The sequence below is a fragment of the Aphelocoma coerulescens genome, chromosome 6 (genome assembly GCF_041296385.1).
Source record: "Aphelocoma coerulescens isolate FSJ_1873_10779 chromosome 6, UR_Acoe_1.0, whole genome shotgun sequence".
NCBI lineage: Eukaryota > Metazoa > Chordata > Aves > Passeriformes > Corvidae > Aphelocoma > Aphelocoma coerulescens.
In genome coordinates this window covers 32,337,406-32,358,281 of record NC_091020.1, presented here as the reverse complement: position 1 = coordinate 32,358,281, position 20,876 = coordinate 32,337,406, and the positions used below count along the sequence as shown (strand labels likewise).

Genomic DNA, 20,876 nt, shown 5'->3' with positions numbered 1-20,876 from the left:
CAGTTTTTCTAGTTGAGACAGTTCTACAGAGTTAACTTTATGCCCTTTTTTCTGTTTTCATATGAATTTCCAGTTCCCACAGGGTTGTGGAGAGTTACGAATGTTTGTTTAGAGGCAAGTGCGTATGCAGACCGCATCTTACAAACTTCAGGTCGTAATTTTAGGTCAAGTTCTGTGTAGAAAACTGTCAGTTGAAAGCCTCTGAAATTACTTTTCCTATATGGTTTAACTGGTTCCAGAGCTGATTAAGTGTAAGTAATAGCAAATGGTATTAAACATGGTAACATATTACACTAACATGAGCATCTGACTATATGTTGTAATGTAGAGAACCCTCTGATTATGTCACAGAGTTGGGAGGTATCCCAGCAAAAATCGTGCCAAATAGTGACACAATGCTAGTTAGGAATATGCCAATAACTTTCCAAACCTTGAACTCCTTTGACAATTAAAAGCCTGGAGCCAGCAGGGCTGAGAAGTTTTGTCAGAATGTAGGTGTGAAGTATTCTCATTTTTACCTTGTAATTACTTGCAAGAACTCTTAAGAGTCAGCTCAGATGGTCTTGTTCAAATTTACAGACCTGGCAAAACCCTTGCACTGATTTTTTTTTTTTTTTTTTTTACAGTGGGAGTAGAAAATACGGAAGGAAAAAGGCAGCAAGTCATTGGCAGTGTCTCTGTTGCACAGGATACTTGTGCACAGTGACTCTGTTAGCAAGGAATGGCCCATTCAAGTTGGCCAGGATGTTCTGTGCTGGACAAAGTTATTCTTTAAATGTTTGGGATACCCTGGTCAATGGCCTTTTCCTTCCTCCTCCATTTCCAAGCAGGGATTCAAGCAGGGCTTTGCTCAGGGACTCAGATGTGTTAGGTTGCAGTAGTGGCAAATGGTGGCAAACTCCACCAGGATGCTGTGAAAGGGAGATGAGTCGATTTTAGCTTTTTATTAGAGTAGTACCCAGAGGCTTCAATTAATATTGGATACTTATTGTCCAGGGCAACCTGCCAGCACACAGTAATTGCTTACACGAGAAATACAGCAAGGCCAGGAGAGGGAAATGTCACTGTCCATTTTAGAGATGAAAACCTGAGCTGTGGAGTGATGAAATTTCTTGCCCTGGGTCACACAGGAAGCTGGTGACAGAGCCAAGAAGCAAAGCTGGTCTTTGAATCCTAATCCAGTACCTTAATTAAAAGAATGTTCTCTCCCTTGTATAGTTCAGCCCATCAGCTGGTTTTTCACATGCAGCTGAAGTGCCTTTTCTCCTCCTTTGTATTTAACAGTAGGTAGAAACTTGGGTTTTTATGGTGAGCTTACTAATAGACTAACTCCATTCTCATTAAACGTATATAAAGTTGTGCAGTCTTGAGGGAGAAGGAATGAAAACGATGTGGTTTTCACTTATGAGTTGTATTGTAGTGAATTCGGGTTGTAGGAAGCAACGTGGGAATGCAGCCACTGAGACTTGTATATAATTAGATCACTCTTGGATTGCAATTATTGCTGGAGTACAATTTCAGCAGCGGCAGCTCTGTTTGAGCGTGGAGGAACTAATTGAATTTGGGTTTTGAATGACAGAAGAAAAAAAGGTTGCTCTTTGAGCAGTCCTGGTCCAGGTAGCCATTTCTGCCCTATTTAACGTTGTCATCCGGGGAGACAAAGGATGGTTTGGTTTCAGGTGAAGTTTGCCACGTTGCCTCATTTACTGGGATGTATAAAGCACAACACCTCTGCAAAGAATGTGTAATCTGACCGTGCGGTTTACTATAAAAACGAGCATGTTACAAATATATTCTTTTTCAAAAGAAGCACTTTTGCAGCCAGGTTAGCAGTATTTTGAGCAGTTCCTAATTTGCTTAATAGCCATGCCTTTGGCTCTCCTTGCTGAGGAGTGAGCTCTAGGGGTGGCAGAACACCATGCCGCCATCCCTTAACAGTAACTTGCATTTTCATATAAAACCAGTGTGAGAGTAACTTCTCATCCAGAAAGCATTTTAAATGACTCTCAGTTTAAAGCTTGTGCCTCAGAAATCTCATGTATGAGTGATTTTACTGATGGCTGTGCAGAAAAACACTTTTATTCTGAACTCTTGGTGGTTTTAGAGGGCTATAGGATGAATTTTATTCTTGGTTTTTTATGGTGTGTTGTTAAAAATCTTATTAAAATGGAATCGACATTTTGCTGTTGGTACTTCACTGTTTATGTTTCCTTTCATTTAGACAGAAGGAAAAACTTCTGCCTTTGTTTCTAGTCAAGTTTTATTTTTGGACTTTCATGTGCTCTTGCAGTCTCTAGCTGTGAACATGGCATGAGCACATATATTTTTTTTTTAAGGACATGTTTCCATTTTGTCATTCTCGAATTCATAAAAACACATGTATTGTTGTTTTGCTTTTTGCTGAGGCTTGTTGGAATAAAGTTCAGAATTAGTTTGACTTAAGAATAGTTCTTTCTTTGATTTCCAAAAGAATTGTTTTTAGGATTCAGGTTACATACGAAAAAGGAACTGACACCAACTCAATAACATGCCTTGGGTGTTGCATCATTAGTGTCTGGCAGGAGTTAAGGGCAGGTATTACAACCAAGCCTAAACTTGCATTTCTGGCAGATGTTCTTGTAGTTATTGACTGGCTCTTCACATGGACAAGCTTTGGCTTGATGTCTTCACCCTGGTGCTCGCGGCGTGGGGCATGACAAGGCAGGGCCAGAAAGGAATCCAGGCTGATGCCTGCCCTCAGGTATCTGGTTAGGCTGAGAGGGAAGATGCTTTTATTTAATGTGCTGATAAGCCCAGAGTGTGGACTTTACACCTGGCACCTGGCTTTTGGCAAGGTGTGTGCATCGCAGGAGGAATTACGCAAATTGTTTAGCGCTGGGGGCTGTGTGGTTTGCTCCTGAAAACAAAGCCCACACTGTGATGGTTCAGCTCAGGGAAAATGAAAGCTTATGGGTTTTCCCCCCCTTTCCTTAATAAGGTAAAAATATTCCAACCCTGTAGTTTTATAGCATTAAAGCTTCTGATTTCATTGGAGTAGTCTGGCTAAATTACATTTTATGGACAAATACTAGTGTCATTACTTCATCTGCTGGGTGAACAGTGAATTTGTCATGTTTGGAATGCTTCCTGCAGAGTCTGCTGGGGAGGACTGGTCTCGCTGTCCCACTTTCTGTCTTATTACAGCCCCAAGGCAGGTATTTCTCTTTCTTTTGATGAGTGATGAACAGGATATTGTTTCAGCTCTGTTATTATAATTCTTAATTATGCCTTCTAATTTGTGCAGTATACTACTTGTGGAAGTGCAAGTAGGAATTTGCAGGAGCTGTCTGAAGTTGCAAACCCAAGACTGTTGCCTTGTTAATGTGCAATTGGCACGTGTCATAAGCCATGTCTGTGCCTAATAAGAGGGGCTTTCTGACCTGATCCAGGCTTTTCTAACAGCTTTATTGGTGAAAAAATGGCAGTGTATTCACAGGTAAATTGGTAAAGCTATGTTTTCTTAAACACTTTTAAAAAAAGCCTAAAAAAATGATTATAAATATAGGAAAGTTCTAAATGAACTGTGATGCAGGTTGGATGAATGGACCACATTAAAGACAAACACAAGGTTTACAGTCTAGGAGAGAAAGAAACATTAAGGGATGCTATCAGGGTGAGAAAGGTAAGAGGGTGAGGGATCTGGCAGTACCAAAGCAATGACAAGTCAGTGAAATGTAAAATTCTGTGTCTAATAAAAAACAGGTTGCACTTAGAACCTTGGTGTTGGTCTCGTCTCCTCTCCCTGCTCTATAAACCACTGTGTGACCTGACATCCAGAGGTGGCTGTGATTTACAGCTTTTCAGGATTTTAAGCCATTATGTCATCCTTGGATTGCTACCGTTCCCGTGGTGCAGCTTCCACAGCTGCTGTTCCATTTAAATATAAAAAAGCACATTAAAAACCAGAGTTTGGTAAACACTTTTGAATATTGAACTGTTCTGTAAACTTAAGATACTGAGTTTATTTTTTTCGGATTGCTCTCGGAAAGGTGGCATGAATATGTTGAAATTTTTGACTTTCCATGAAAGTAAAACCTTGATACTGTCAGAACTTTAGTTAGCTAAGGGAAGAACTGAACATGGCAGTGTATTAGTTCGAATAAAGTAATTTATCATTTTTACAAATGCTTATGAAAGTCTAAAATTGTATATACTTACCGAGATTTTTAATCAGCATCACAAATAAGGTGATCAAAGCATTAGTTGTTTTGTGTATTTTGCGTTTGCAAGTGAATCTCCATGCACTGATTAGTGTTTACACCTGCAGCACTGTTTCTGCTGCTCAGTTGGATTATGCATTGCTGAGCAACATAATTTCATTGCAGCAGTTGGTTTCCTTTGATATTTGTGCACCTTGGGTGTTTGTGAACATACCTATGTCTATATTTGAGTGAATATTCCAACAAATGGGTTTTATTGCCCCAACTGCTTTTCAGTGACATTTTCTCAGAAAGCAGCTCTGGCACCTGCTGCTCAGCCAGAGGCTGTTGGTGGTGCTCCTGTCTCTGCTTCCTGGGAAGCTGTCCATTTATGCTGAAAGGCAGGAAAATGGGGATGCAGGAACATTGTGGATTATCCCCAACAGGAAGCTAAGCCCCACACAACCCTTGCTTACACCTTGCCGTGGGATGGAGGAGGGAATCAGAAGGGTAGAACTGAGAACTTGTGGGTTGAGATAAGAACAGTTTTAATAATTTAAATATAGTGATAATAATGAAAAAGAAAATAAGAAAAAGAGAAATAAAACTCAAGAAAGTCAAGTGATGCAAATGAGAAACGGTTGCCACCACCAGCTGGCCGATGCTCAGCCAGATCCCGAGCAGCAGCTCCTGGCCAGCTTTGTCCCCAGTTTATACCCTGAGCATCTGGTCTGGAATATCTCTTTGGTCAGCTGGGGTCAGCTGTCCTGGCTGTGTCCCCCCCAAGCTCCCTGTGCCCCCCAGCATCCCCCCTGGCAGGGCAGCACAAAGAGCTGCCAAGTGAGTGAGTGTGAGAGTTGTGAGAGCAACAACCAAACCATCAGTGATCTCAACATTATTCTCATCCTAAATGACAGAGTGCTAGGAAGAAAATTACCTACCCAAGCCAGAACCAGGACAAGATCTGTAGAAAGTTAACAGATCAGCTTTGTAGTTCTGGAGCACCAAGTTTGTGTCCAAGCGTGGGCAGCCTGTGAACGCTGTTGCATCTTGTGAGCTTTACTTGGATTTACCCAAATTACTGGAAGTATAATGACAAATGTGTATAATCAGGGTCTTCCCATGAGCAGTCTTCTTCAGCATCTGGTCCAACGCTCAGAACAGTGGACTGTGTGTTGCAGAAGGCAATGTGGTGTTGATGGAGAGATGTCTCCAAACTTCATCACCAGGGAAGGGAGGCTCAAAGGGCTGGCATAGACATGTCAAGAGGCTGAGCCAGGACTGTCCAGCACTAAAATTCCAGGCTCTGGAGCTTCTTTTCTGCCCTGAGACCTGCACAGTAGGTATGGTCAGTCAGCTGCTGGTTGGCTGTGTCTGGCAGGGAGCTGGGGAAGGTGAATTCCACAGTGCTTCCAATAATTTCACACCTGCATCGCTCAACAGAGCAAGTGTGCTGTGTAAGAAAAGGGAGGAGAAGTGTAGAAATGTAAGGAGTGCTTTAAAAGCTTTACATAATCTTTTCCATTTTACTTTAAAGGCAGAGCTGTTTTCAGGAAAGGAAATTTGGCGGATGAGAAGTACATAGTTGGGTCACAATAACAACAGAAATAATAACTCCTCCTGTGTGCTTTATGGCATCACTGGGTGCACTGGTGAGTTAAAGCCACTGCAGCTGGGAGAGGACATCATCCCTGTGGGAGGGATGCTGTTTGCCAGGCATGCAGTAAACCTTTGGCAGAGCCTACTGGAGAGCCCATTCCAGTGGATGCTGGACCCAGCATTGTCTCTGGTCATTATACAGCAGCTGAGTGCTGGGAGCAGTGCACGGTACAAAGGATGATATCTCTGGGTGTAAAAATTCATGCAGTCTCTGGAAACAGCCAGAACAATAAAATTTTACCACTTGTCTGTGAGAAGTCACAAGCTGTTTTTCATATTCTCTTGTAGCCTTTTTCTTTTAGGGTACTCTGAAAAGAGTATCAATGAAAATTGTAGCTTCTCATTGTTCTGTTTCCCATCATTTTTTCACACTAAAATAAGGCCCCTCCACCCTTTGTTCAGACATGTATGAAGCATTTGCTTATGCATGCACTGTATGAGGGATACTGCAAGGGAGCTCCAAGATTAGTGTTGTACAGCTCTTGCTGCTACGACTTTTTCTGCTCCTTGGGGCTGATGAAACCCACGCTGTCAGCCTGACAATAGGGCTTTGCTTTTAAGCACAAACTGGTCTTAAAACCCTGTTGATAATTTCATGTTTTAAAACAAGAGCATTCATGTTTCCTGCCTTAGCCCCAGGCTTGCTGGATGTTCCTGTTCCTTTTAACCCTCAGATATATGTATGATTTGAAAGGACAGCTTTTAACTAGTTCAGATTCTGATTTTTTTTTTTTTTTTTGTGGGGGGGGTTACTGTTTTCACTGATATCAGTGGGCTTTGTATCAAGCCAAATAGGTCAGTCTTGCTTGCTGTCTTTTCCCTGTGTGAGGAAGAGGTGTGCAGGTGCACTTCTGCTGTACAGGTGTGCAAAGATGGATTTTTAGCTAAAATGCAGATAGGACAGCGAGCTGAAGCTCTGCTTTAGAGCTATCCAAGGAGACAGATGGGATAACGTCAGTGGGAGCTTAGCCTGCTTGGGAAACTGCCATTACTTAAAATTAGAGATGAAGGTGGTGAAGCCAAGGACAAAGAGTTTGAATACACCTGCTTAACTTCTGTAAAGATTTTTAAAATGCACTGCCTTTTCCTTGGCTGGCCTTGCTGAGCAGGGGGGCTTGAGTGTCACAAGGAGGTTGGATGGGGTGGTTGAGGCTTTGCTATGTAAAGCAAATGGGTCTGCTTTTGATATATGTGACTAAAGTTTAATCTTTGGGATTAAAATTCTTTAATAGTGTTCAAATGTTTAATTTCTTGTGAAAGTATTCAGTGACAGGAGGGATATGTGGAGTCACTTGGTGCTGACTGCTGCTACTGCCCACAAACCAGAGCAGAGCTGGGTGGTGGGGCCCAGTTGTTGGCAATGGTGGAGTGAGAGACACAGCAGCAGCAAGAAGTGCCTCAAGCTTGTATAAAAGGCTCCTAAATCAAAGGACAAAGGGAGCTTAAAAAGTGGTGATGGAGGTTGGCCCCAGGTCCCTGTGGCAGGTTCACTGGAGCTCCAGCTGCAGCAATGCCCTTTGGAGCTCTTGGCCACCAAAATGACTTCTTCAGGTAGTGCTGGGCCAGTAGGAAATGCTGTACGTGGAGGTTCCTGCTGTACTGGAACATGGAGTAGCATGAACATTGGTTGGCTAACGCCTGCTGATTAAAAGATGCCAAAATTTGTAAGGTTTGGTGTCAACAGTATTGGTAATGCTGAGCTGATCCATAAGCTATTCTGCAAGTCTGCCTGACAGGCTTCTGTTCTTTATCAAGTGTTCTTGCCAGGGATGATGTTTATCTCTTACTGTTTTGTGACAGTGATGTTAATCCTTCCAGCCTTAAAGCATCTTGTGATTTTGCAGAGTTTAGGAAGAGAACATCGTCCCTAACTTGTTGTGGGCTCTACCTTGGCGTGTATAAATTCCCCAGGAAGCGATGCTTTGGAGGGGTTTGTATGTATGTCTGTTGAAATAGAACATGACAGTTCAGCAGCACTTCTGAATTGGCCATAAACAACACGCAGAGCTTCACCTTGTGCAGAGAGGAACCCAAACTGACGTGCAGCTGCTGGAGGCTGCTCAGCTCCTGGCTCACGGATGTCTGACACGTGACATTAATTAGCAGAGGTGTTCTGCCTACACCTGCTTGGTTCTTTCTGATCTTCTGAAGAGCAGCTAGCACTCAACCTTCCTCCTCCATGCCACGGAGCAAGCAGTGGAGTGCTCTGCTTCCAGGATTTCAGAGAGCACAGGTTCCCCTAAGCAATGGCTTTGTGCTGAGTAGAGGAAGCAAAGGTTGGGCTTGGCCCATGGGTAGAGAGCTATCTTGAAGGAGGAAATTCCTGTGGGGACTGGCATCTGTTTGGTTGGACTCCTCCTATGCCCCTCCACGTAGTGTAGCTGCAGGTGGGGTCCTTTGTATGAACTCGGGTAATGCTGGATTTATAGAGCAACCTGAGTTGCAATTCCTCATGCTGGAGTTGTTCCTGGAACTAGCCTCGGAAAGGCTCTGTAATTCAGAGAGCAATAATTAATCCAGCCTCTGAGTGCTTATGAACTGGTTTGCAATTAGTGTATGTGGGATCTCTGATGATGGGGAGAGAGGCATGCTCCTCCATCAGCAGTGCTGCTCCCAGAGCCTGGGAGCCTTCTGAGATCTCCTGGGGTAGGTGGATTGCTCAGTGGAAATGGTGGGAAGGTGCTGCTCATGGGTGAAGGTGAAGCACAGGGGAGGAATGTTGCAGTCCAAGACTGTGATAAAAAGGCTGTGGTTAATTTTTTTAAGGCTTGCAAGTCAATCTTGCAAGTTTACAATGTGAAGCCAAAGCCAATGCAAGAGGCTGTGATTACAGTCTGGCCTAAAATGCTGTAGGATGCTTTTGAGAACCATAATTGACAGCATAATTAGCATCTTCCAAAGCAGCAGATGTTGCAGGATCTGAAGGAAGGTGGTTGGGAGTGGATAGTGTTTCCTCCAAACAGCGTCCAGGCTGCTACTGAATATTTCTCAAGCTTGGAGTCAAGCAAAATAAGCAACTAGAGCTGAGGGTGCTGTGCTGAGCAGGGCAAGGGAAGAAGAGAGTATGGCAGGTCTGTGTTTCCAGTCAATACAGTGACAGCTTCATTTCTCATTCAGTGATGACTGAATACACAGAACTTGTACTAGAGGCTATCGATCCAGACTTGGTGCTCAGAGGCATCATTTGAGGGATCCCTCTGCAGCTTCTCAGTGGCAGCCGTCAAGATGAGTTCTTAGAAGGCAGTAACATTTCAAAACTGCTGTTAAAGGCTCTGATAAATGTGTCCAGTTAAAAATTATGGGAAAGAATTAGGTAATTTTTTTCTCCCTCTCTTCCCCTCTTAATTGAGGTTCTCTCTGTTGTCCCCAGAACTCATGCTTGGTCTTGCATTTGCTATTAAGCTTTTATTTTTCTAGCCCACACTTGAATCACACATTTGCAAGGAGAGGAAACAAGCACATTCAAAAGGAGAAAATAAGAGTAGTTTTCATTTTCTTTTTTTCAATGAGTCGGATGCCTTATGCAAAGCCCATTGAATTCCATGTGAGTTTTCCCCCTGACTTCAATGGGCTTTGGTTCTGGCTTTTAGCTCCCGTGAAAGGTCCTGAACTGTCTGTGCTAGGGTGACAAGGAGGCTTGGAGAGACAATTCACAGAGCTCTTCTCAGCCCCTGGCACAGCCAGGTTGCTAAGGAGACTTGGCCTGGCCAGGGTCCTGGAGCTCCCCCCTTCCGGGGTTATTGTCTGCTGTCCCTGCCAACGCTCTCTGGTGGCAGCAGTGCCACTCTCTCAGCCACAGGGCCTCTCTCCTGGCCTCTGACAGCAGCAATTCCTGCCCTACATCTTCCCTCTGCCGGCGTGCTCGGCGAGCAGCCTCCCTTCCAGCGGCTGTTCCATCCTGCTCTGGGGCTGCAGTGATGGGGTTGTGTCCTCTGGTCTCCCTTGGCCATGAAGGTTGGGGTTTGGCCCTTACCACCCACCTCCACACCCCAGCATCTTCACCTTGAACGGCTGCATCACTTTCCTCTTTCTCTCCTCTCTCATTTTCCCTGGCCAGCAAAAAAAATTGGAAATAAATCCAAGGATGGGGAAGACATGAGGCCCTTTTGTAAGAATCCTCTGTTCAGGGGCTTGGATTCCTTAAAGAGCCAATTCTCAGGATTCCCTGTGAAGTGTGTAGGCTCCAGTAGTCATTTCCAGTGGTAGGACAAGCTCCCACCATCTCTAGGTGTCCTGGCAGTGCTTGGAACTTCCTGGGCAGCTCCTTCCATTGTGCCAGTTTTTTTTTGAATTTGGAATTTTCCAGCCTTTCTGGGTTCTTTGTAGTTTTATCTCTTGGAGGGAGGTATTCTGAAGTTTTAACATTAACAGGCTGAATGACAGTTTCTTCTAAGCCTTTTGGGCAAGGTCTCTTTGTCAGTCATCCCCTCAGATAGCGAGTCTGTTTGTCTACAGATAAGTGAGCAGAAGTGCTCCAGCCCTGGGCACTTTTTTGGTGGTGTAAAATTTAGGTGCTTGTGGCCTTGAATATGATATTCCTCATGTGAGCAATCATTTTTGTAGATAATTAATTCCTCAAATGGGGAGGATGTTGGTTTTGTATCTAAACTGCAAGCTGGTGTCTGTCTCTTACGGTGGGATCTGGCATGAAGCATGTTGGGGGTGATTTTCTGTATTATAGCATATGTTTTTGACTTGATTTTATAACAAATTGTGTCAGCAGTGAGATTGTAACACTGAAATGTCAGTGTTCAGGAAGCAAAGATTTATTTCTCAAGGTGATTCTTCAATATTAATGAACAAGAGGAATAATGAAATTAGGCTACAGAGCTATGAGATTTGTTGCCAGCTTGTTTTGTATGAAAATATTGTTTAATAACTAGAGATGTATATGGTCACTGTATTTTAATGATGATCCTGATTATAATTATTAGGTAATGATAAAATCACTTTCACCAGCCTTTAAGATTTTTTAAAGGCAACTTTGACTCCTTTGCTGGTGTTCAGTAAAAAGGAACATGCTGTTTCCATCTAATATTAGTGCAGCTAGTTGTTTGAGTGATGATATCTGCTTACAAATGTACAGCTTGTATTTTAAATGCTGAATAGTGATGTGAGATTTATGAATATGACTTTGACAGTACCTGTGCTTAACAGAGTCCTTAAATGTGTGTGGGTTTGCAGAGAAGTAGGATAACTTCAGGATGTTTTTGGATAACGTCCTGAAATGAGTATTTCCAAGAAAAGGTGCTGTACAAAATTAAACTTGGTCATTGGTAATTAGTGGAAGTTTCTTCGTAGTTATTTTCCCCAATCCTGAGTGTATTTTGTGTGGTCTTTGGACCCCAGGTTTGCCATGAAGCCCTGCTGGATTTGCATGGTGATGGTTTTGTTCTCCTGTGCTGTTTGCCTGTGTGGGCACAGGAATACTCCCCTCTGCTGAAGTGGAGGAGTTGATGAACGCTAATCCATGTGAGGGAGGGCAACCAAAGTTTATTTTTAACACATTTGCCTCTAGAGAAGAACTTTCACAAACATCTGTGCATATATACCCATCCATATGCACACACTTTAATTTTTTTTTCAAATGAATTTGGGGACCAAGAGTGTGAGAACTCTCCTTTTACTCCTTTGCTTTGCCTCCCCTTTTTTAGTAGAGGAAATGCTTGACAGTCATCAATAAACGATTAAATCATTGATGGCTATCGGGATAAACTAAACACATTTCGTGTGTGGATGTGTCACCACTACAGGATGCTGGCATAGTAGGAACTTTTCCAAGATGTTTCAGGCCTCATTCTCTGGTTTGTTAAAGGGCAGAGAATAAGGTCACAAAGGAAATCAAACCCTGATGTGGAGAAATGAAACATGAGGCCTACTGACTTCTAAAAAACATTTTAAATAACATTCTCTAAGGTTTCATTTTATACCGAAGGCAGCTGTAATAAGTTCTGGAAGATGGTGTAAGGTTTCTATTAAAGAGAGATTTTTGCTTGCTGTTTTTGTACCCAAATGAAGGAATGAGGGAGATGGAATTAGAGCTTATTTAGTATAAGGTGAGAAACTAAAAGTTCTCTCCAGAACTGTAAAATAGTAATTTATATGTTCTACTGCAATTTACAAATTAAAAAATATGAAACTGTTCCTAGATCTTCGAAAATGACACACATAGCCATGGAATAATTTAGTAACTGCAATGCAAATGCACTTTTGCCACAAGTAAAATAAGACTGCTGCTTTGTAGTATGCTGCCAGCATAGCCTCAGTGAATAAATTCCCAGTAGATGTTTGCTGCATGCCAAATATATTGGACTGTATAAAAGATCCCATTGTTCAATGGCATCATTATTTGCTATTATACTCACAATGTTTGCTTGTGAAACAATTTATTGGAGACCAGTATGTTTAAGAAGGAACGCTTGGTTTGAAATTCAGCTGATTTGGCTCGTAATGGCAGAGCTTTTACAGTATATAGCCTCTAAAAATAAATATTTAGGTCTGCTATTTTTTACTTATCTTTGAAAGAATTTCTGGAGCAGGGGAGAATGGGGAGCTGAGGCTGGGGATGGGCAGTGAGCATTTAACTTCTGATTCGAAGAATTGTTTAGGTTGGAAAAGCCCCCCTAAAATCCTTGAGTCCAACCATTCCCCCAGCACTGCTGAGGCCACCACTAAACCACGTCCCCAAGTGTCACATCTACCCACACGACTTTTAGATGCCCTCCCTGGGCAGCCTGTTCCAAGGCTCGACAACCCTTTTGCTGAGGGAATTTTCCCCAATAGCTAAACCTCCCCTGGCACAACCTGAGGCCATTTCCTATCGTCCTGTCACTTGTCACCTGTGAGAAGAGCCTGGCTCCCACCAGGCTAAAACCTCCTGTCAGGGAGTTGTAGAGAGTGAGAAGGTCCCTCCTGAACCTCTTTTTCTCCAGGCTAAACAACCCCAATTCCCTCAGCTGCTCCCCATGAGAGGTTGACTGAAAGTGTGTGATAAATGCTTATGCAAGGGCAGAGATTAGAAGCTGAATTGGCTCACATTAAATACACTTCAGTTTTCCAGAGAACTCTGTATTTCCCTGTGTCTTGGTGAGAGTAAAAATGATCTGTGTTTCTGCTGCCGTGTCTGGGTGAAGCAGGGAGCAATGGTGGTGGTGGCACTGATTAGGGCATTTTGGGAAGTTGAGCTTCCTAAAATTGTGCTGGTTTGTGCATCTTGCACGTGGAGTTTCAGTGCTGAGGCTTCTGCTGCTACTTTAGAGAAATTCCCTTTGGTTTATTGTAACACGTTTTTAAAATTAATCAATGATTAATGATTTCTCCATTAATTAATCAATGATTTCTTCTTAATGTGTGGAGGTTTACTTGAATCGAGATATTTTGGAACTCAGAGGTTAACTTTATTACGGTAGCTTAAAAAAACCCAAAAGGAGATATTTTACCTAATTAGGGCTGAGTTAAACTATGGAAAATGAGTAAAGTGTTTAAGCAGGGTTCCTGCCCTCCCCTGAAATGTCTATTCTTTAAATTACAAGTGTAGTGCTCAAGCCATCTCCTTTGAACTGCAGGTTTTGTTACACGTTTTGGCTGCAGTGTTATTTCGGAGGAGTCAGCCAACAGGCTTACAGGGCTTTTTGGCTGGGGTTCACTTACAGTTTTCTTGGCAGCCCTGCTTATTTATGCATCTTTATTTCTCTCTTTCTCTCTCTCTCTTGCTCCTTCTCTCCCATTCCCTGCCGGAGCAGAGCGCTCCCCGCACCGGCCCATCCTCCAGGCCGGGCTCCCTGCAAACGCCTCTGCCGTGGTCGGAGGGGACGTCGAGTTTGTCTGCAAAGTCTACAGCGATGCCCAGCCTCACATCCAGTGGATAAAGCACGTGGAGAAGAATGGCAGTAAATACGGGCCAGATGGGCTGCCTTATCTCCAGGTTTTAAAGGTGAGGCTTCACAGATGCCGGCAGTGGTGATGCCTTCTTTAGAGCGTGGCGTTTATTTGGTGTAAATCCAAGGATTTTGAGTTCTGAACTTCTTTGTTTATATGCTACAAATGAAATGATGAGTTAGGTAAACATTTGCTTGTCTAAATGCTAATTATGCAGCTTATAGACATTGTTTTGCTCCTTTTTCCTTCCATAAAAAGTCCTTTCTTTACGAATGTTTCAGGCATGACTTATTCAGAAAAAAATTGAAAGTCCTTCTAAAGAACACCATTGATATTTTTATATGGGTAGAAAGCATCCAAAACATACCTGGGACAATCTCTACTCCATTTCTTTCATGTTTCTTCAGCCTCTTGATTCCAAAGTAACATGGCATCCGCTGCCAAAAGCTTGCTGGAGGACTGTGTTGTCTGGATGCTGAGCCTGCAGAGGTGTCTGGTTTTGAGCAGTGTATTGGTAGTGTCATTCCTGCCAGCAGGCATTTGGAGCCAGCCTGACCTGGGAAACTGAAGTTTTCCAAGCTGGGTGGCATTGCCAAAACTCAGTGTGCTGGCAGGCAGGACAGCCAGCACTGTCCCTGCTTGTCCCATGCAGGACCTGCCTAGGTGGTTTTTTTTTCCTCCCCCCACGCTGCTCTTTTCTAACTCCTCGTGTGATGCTTCGGATGTAAGAAAACCAAACAACGACAACCAAAAGGAAAACAAAAAAAAATCCACCCCAAACCCTTCAATGTTTAGAGGCTGATGTGGAATGTTCTGGTGACATGTTGGTGGTGGGACCATAGACAGATTGGTGTCCGTTCTGGGCAGCAGTGACATTGTTCTCCTGTGTTATTGGTCTGTTCTAGCACTCGGGGATAAATAGTTCCAATGCTGAAGTGCTGACACTGTACAATGTGACAGAGGCGGACGCTGGAGAATATATTTGTAAGGTCTCCAATTATATAGGGGAGGCCAACCAGTCTGCCTGGCTCTCTGTTCTGCCAAGCGTACAAGGTAACAATGTTTTTTAAAGCAAGCTGGAAAAAATGGTGCTTTGGGAGACTGCAGGCAGCTTGTAGGATACTCTCTGGCCTTGGTGGTATATGTGTAATCCTCCTTCGGTGATGCAGCTGGTGTTACACCAGCAGCCATGGAAAAATTCCCACAATATTCTCTGCGCACCAGAAGCACGGCTTTGGTTTCTGATGCTGATCTTTATTCTCTCTTCGGTGTCTTTGTGTCTGCATATATGTGTGTGTGTGTCCAGTTTTGCTGTTAATTCTGCATACTCTGCAGTTCACACAGAGGGTACTCACTGAATAATGTAATTACAGCCTCGTAGGGTGTATTTATATATATACATAGGCGTGTATATATATGACCTGTTCACATAAGTACCCACTGAGGCATAAGTCAGGTCAGTTTAGTCACTTCTAACTTCCCACCTCACCTGTGACTGTGCAGGTGGGAGGGTTTTTCCAGGTGTTACTCACCCATTACTAACTGGTTTTTACTCAGCAGTAACAATAAAGACTGGCGACCCTGTGGCTCCTGCCCACAACTAAATTTACTTCAAAATGGTCCAATAAAAAGGTATTTATTCCCTCATCGTGTATTTCAAAGTAACATTTTTGAATGGAACAGAGATCAAAAGCAGCAAACATTAATTTCTCTAAACCTCCATCACTGAGACCTTGATGCTGATGCCCTGATGTGCCCATCTTGGGACAGCTGGGAAGTTCCAGGCCTAAGATTTGCTGCATTTGTATGACTTTGGATAATCACTTATACTTAGTTTGGTGCACAATGTCAGGACAGCAAGTCTGGAAGATGACCAGAAAAAAACCCCCGAAACTTGCAGATTTTTCTCCCCCAGTCATTAAGATGTAGAAAATGATGCTTTATTTCCATCTCCTGGTTCTCAAACATTTGGAGTCTTTTTGCTCCCACCCGTGAGAGCCACAACTGAACAAGAACTCTGATTTTTGCACAAGAGTTGAGATACTTTCCACTTGAGATACTTGCTTCTAAGCAAACCACCAAATATTTCCAGACTTGAGATGAAAACAAGATTTGGCAAATCTGCACAACATACAATGGTAGTTACTACACAAAAGTGTAGTGCAGTGGGTGATGCAAGGATTATGCACAGCCTAAGACAGCTACTAAGTTGTCTTTTGGAGCAGAATTCACATCTTTTTAAAATCATTTTAGAGTATGCTTTTATGGTAAATTCTTTCCTCTCAAACAGGTATCTACACATGAAGGATCCCACGTTCTGTCCTACTTCGTTTTCTCTTTGTTTTTCTTTCAACTTTCTCTTGTTAAAAAAGAAGAAGGAAAAAAAAAAAGCTTTGTGGGTGAATTTTTCCATGTCTTTTGATTGCATGCATGTTTAGGTGGTGAGTTTAGGTCTGGTGAAGGGTGTTGATTACTTTCTGAGGTGAGCTGGGACCTGTTGGTAAACTCCTTTTGGACGAGGGATTGTGGATGGGGAAGGAGCTTTGCATCTCTCCACCTCTGCCTTTACCAAGTGCAAAGCCCCGTGGCTCCATCTCCCTATCCACAAAAATTCTCTCAGTGTCTAGCTTTTTCTCTTGCTTCCCTCTTGTTTTTTTTTAGGCTGCCGGTGTTAACACCACGGACAAAGAAATTGAGGTTCTCTATATACGGAATGTAACTTTTGAGGATGCTGGGGAGTATACATGCTTGGCGGGTAATTCTATTGGGATATCCTTTCACACTGCATGGTTGACAGTTCTGCCAGGTATACACTGCTCTCTTTCTGTGGTTTTTCCTCTTTCCCCGCCCCCCCCCTTGTTGATTGCTGCAGAATTAGCACAGCTTCTGTCTCAAAAAAAGGACTTTTACAATGATTTGGGTTTTTTAAAAGCAGTTGTCTCAAGCCGGTGAGTTGTTCTGTCATCTGTTTGCAACTCCAAAAACCGAACAACAACAAAAGGGAGGGGAGTGTGTGGCTATTGCACTTAACAGAAATATTTTTACATTGTCAGAAATGCTAAGGAGCTGTGTTTCCTTAGCACTTCAGTGAGACAACTGAAAACCAGCCCGTAAATCTTTGTAAACTTTTTCAAGAGGATGAAATCCAGCTCGTTACAAAGTTTGGAGCTAATTTGGCCACGATTATGTACTGGCTCATTAAAATACCTGAGCTATTCAGTGTACTTCAATTCATTTTTACCTATCATGCAAACCTCTCATGGAAGTTCCAATTTCGATGCCAGAGGATCATGTACAGAAGCAGTGCCTTCCATATCTTGGGAATCGGCTCCGTGCATCTTTAAACATTGCATGCTCTAAGGAAACAAGTAGTCATTTGCTTTTACTGCAAAGCATGTCTTGCTGTTCTGGGGTTGATGATGTTTCTGTCCTTAAAAGAAACAAACATCAATGTGCTTTATTGCCTGAAAATTGTTATCAGCTGTTAGAAGACGTAACCATAGTTGGTTTTGACATTAGTCAAATTTTCTCATTTATAAGTGTTGGCAGCTGCCTCAGGAGTTCCTTTGGAAAAAAACATGAACCACCTGAGGTTTGCTGGGTCATCTTGTGCTTAACATTTATTAATTGTTAATCCTAAGTAAGAGGTACAAAACCTGCATGTGCATATTGCTGAGGTTCACAGGGTGGGAGTTAAACGTTCCCACTGTCTGCAGATAATTTCTTACCTTTTTTTAAAATACAGTGAACAAGGCAGCTTTATTCCATCTCACTCTGAATTGAACCCCGAGCCTGCAAGGTGTCACCAAGCAGGCAGAGCAGTGCTTGTGTAGAGCTTGCTTCTGCTGGCAGTGTTTGCATTTTGCAAGTGCTTGGACAGCATTTTTTTTTTTTTTTTTTTTTAACCAATTTTCTCAAACAAAGTCTTTTTATAAGCCTGGAAAGGCACCAGAAAATTTCAGCTTGAAACGTGCATTGCTTGCAGAGTGACCGCTGCTGGCTGTGGAATGCTGTTTATCCGGGGGTTGAATCCCAGATAAGGGATTAGGGACACTGTTTGCACGTGTAACTGTCTTGAAGATAGCCTCAAAATGGTTTCAATCAGGGTAACAGCTCTGTAGAAGCACTCCCTCCAAAATCTAATCTCATAGACCAGTAACCACTGATGAGGTTACTTGAAAGACCACAGTCCTCACAGAAGAGGGCTCGTTAATTAATGTGTTGCTAGCAATTAGTTTTTCACTTCAATTATGCTTTTTAATCCAGCACTGAGCTCCTCAAAGGACCTCAGGGGAGCTGGGCACCCAGCATGAAGCACAGCTGGTTAAACAGCTGGACAGCCAGGTCCTTGAAACCCTTTTGAAAGCCCTAAGCTGAGTTTACAGAAATGATGGGGGACTGATTCATCCTCCCTTCCCTCTGTATTTTGAGATCCTACTGAAAATTTTGAATAAACAGGCAGTCTCAAGCAGATTCAAGCCCAAACACTTACTTGCAAATTTAGAAACTTTTCTTTCAGGCTGGCTAATTCACTGTTTTATCTTTAGATGTGTTTTTGTGTGGTTCACAAGAATTGCAGTGCTTTTAAAGTTTGACGCAAGTAACAAAATGAACCTGAGCCTAGTTTGAACATTTTTTTCTTCCCCCTAAAATTATCCTTGATCATGCAATATTTCAATGTGTATATGTGTACCTACCTAGGCAGACACGTGTGCTTGTATAAGTACACATAGATGCACAAGCTCACACTCAGTGCAAACTGAGAAGTCAAAGCAGTAATCTGGAAAAAAGAATTATTCTCAGATTGCAAGATGGCCTAAACATTCAGTGTTGAGAATTGATTATATTTCAGCATTACTTGTTCCAAGTGCTGTGCCCAAACCATGCCCGTTCTGTGTGCTAACCCTGTGGCATGATTGTTCCCTCCTAAAACCTTCCCATCCAGCTCCTGAGAAAGAAAAGGAATACCCAGCCTCTCCAGACTACCTGGAAATAGCAATTTACTGCATAGGGGTGTTCCTGATCGTGTGCATGGTGCTGACAGTGATCCTGTGCCGCATGAAGAACACCACCAAGAAGCCGGATTTCAGCAGCCAGCCCGCTGTCCACAAGCTGACCAAGCGAATCCCCCTGCGCAGACAGGTAACAGAAAGTAGATAAAGAGTTTCAAAGAACTTTTTTACCTGAACTACTAAGCCAGCACATGCTTCTGCTGAGAGCTTTGGAGAGGGGAATGAATAAGTAAATGAATAAATAAGTGATACCAAATTGCGGTAGGGGTGGGATAGAGAGAACATCTTAGCACAGCGATGTGTGCCTCAAGGAAGTCAGGGTAGGGCTGTTAGGGAGGGGAGAAGTGTGAAAACTGAAATATGTTCTGCTTTAGCAGGCTGTAGATGGGGGGAAAAAAATGTATTTCAAGTATTTTGGGGCCTGATCCCACAGCTTGTTGGAGTCAATGGAAAAAATGCTACTGACTTAATGGGCTTTGGAAGAGAAGCCCATTTAATTGTGTATTTATGATGTTTCTAAGGTGATTATTATTGTGGTAACTAGGTACCAGATGCAGAGAGGTATTTTTCAGGAAGACTTCTGCAGACTGAGGGGAGGGAGTTTCACAGCCGGGCATCCAGTGAACACCCCAAAATAGAAAAAAGACTGTAATAAAGTAAAAATAGGGGAGATACTATATCAGACCTTGGACAGCTTGATTAACATAGTGATGCTTTTGAGCAAGGAACAAAAGCAAGTGCCAGATTTAAAATGCACACAACAGCATCACATGAAATATATTTTACAATTGTTTGTGGCTGGCAGTGAGCAGTTCTGGAGAGGGCAGTGCCGTGAGCAACAAACCAGTTGAACAAGCAACAGGACTTTGGCTTTATCACAGGCCACCACTTGCCAAAACAGCCTCCATTCCCACATACTGTCCTCTCCTGAAAGATGTGGGGTTTTTTTAGAAGCTGGAGTTTAATAGGTTTTGATTTTCTTGCAGTAGTTCTTGAGGCCAGACCTCTGCACCCCCAGGTTTCAGCCCTGCAGGATGGGAGGGCATTGGTGTCTGGGGCTGTGGTTCACCTCAGCAGCCAAAAAAACCCTGTCTAGGGGGATTGGATCCAGGCTCTGGCCAGGGAATTGGGATATGAGGGTTCACTTTGTGTGCATGTGCACCATGAGTAAGTGGTGCAGGAGTTCTGCAGATTTTTTTTTACAGCCTGCCCAGAATATTGTCACTGTCAGAGTAATACTGTACCTTAAAAATGGTTCTTCAGTGTGGGTAAGTGTTTGAAATGAGATGCATGGGCACACAGAGTGGAAGATTTTGAACAGCATTACTATTTTCTGGACCCTTGTTTCATGGTTTCTGAATTTCCTTTGTTAAAAATACCAGGGGAATGCTTTAGCTATCTTCCTCTGAATTCAGTATTTTACAGAATCCTGGAGTGGGGGACTGAATATTTCAGTCTGAAAAATACTTGGTTTGTCTTATGAGCAAAAATGTTAATTCTTATTTTTTCTGACTTTCTTTGCCACTTTGAGTTGGTTTGTTTTGTTTTGTTTTGGGGTTTTTTTTGGTAATTTTGTGATTTTATTCATTTGCTTGAGTATCACTGGGACAAAGAGGGACTTTTCACTCTGAGTGTGTCAGAAAGAGTGATGAGAAGCCCTCAGCTCAATTCACACATCTCTCTGGCTAGAAATCTGTGGAGATTTCTGGACAAAGAAGGCTTTTCAGATGTTGCATGCTTAGCCAGAGAGAGAGATACATATCAACTGCTTAGATAGGAGACATTTATTAGATTTCTGCCTAAATATAAAAAGCCTAATGACTCAGAGATAAGTTGATGGCATAAAAAATACCTAGGGTTTGGTGTGAGCTCAGTTGTGTCAGCTGGAAATAGGTCCTCAGGGAGAACAATGTTATTTCATTGCATGTGACAGCAGTGCCAACCACTGCCCTCAGTTTAGCTATTTATCATTAAATGATGCAATATGGACCTTCTCCAAAGCTATTGTTTTTCACAGAGGAAAAAAACTGTCTTACAACATGTTTGTCACGTTGGGCTTTATGAATTTCAGGTTTTTTATGTTTTTTAGCTGCAGTGGCATTTTGCTTTTAAAAGTGGGAATAAAGTTTTTTGAAAAACTACTTATATT

General features: G+C 42.7%; 1 protein-coding gene across 10 annotated transcripts in view; it reads left to right on the top strand.

Moving 5' to 3' along the window:
• The window catches only part of FGFR2 (fibroblast growth factor receptor 2), an 80,770-nt gene that overhangs the window by 37,298 nt on the left and 22,596 nt on the right, over positions 1 to 20,876 (top strand). For 7 of the 10 annotated variants that reach the window (XM_069020162.1, XM_069020163.1, XM_069020161.1 and 4 more), the window contains 3 exons: positions 13,580 to 13,770; positions 14,621 to 14,768; positions 18,661 to 18,857. In XM_069020162.1, the coding sequence (XP_068876263.1) occupies positions 13,580 to 13,770; positions 14,621 to 14,768; positions 18,661 to 18,857 (536 nt within the window). Of the gene's footprint in view, positions 1 to 13,579; positions 13,771 to 14,620; positions 14,769 to 16,376; positions 16,522 to 18,660; positions 18,858 to 20,876 lie in introns of all 10 variants that reach the window. The other 3 variants (XM_069020167.1, XM_069020165.1, XM_069020158.1) reach the window with 1 other exon arrangement.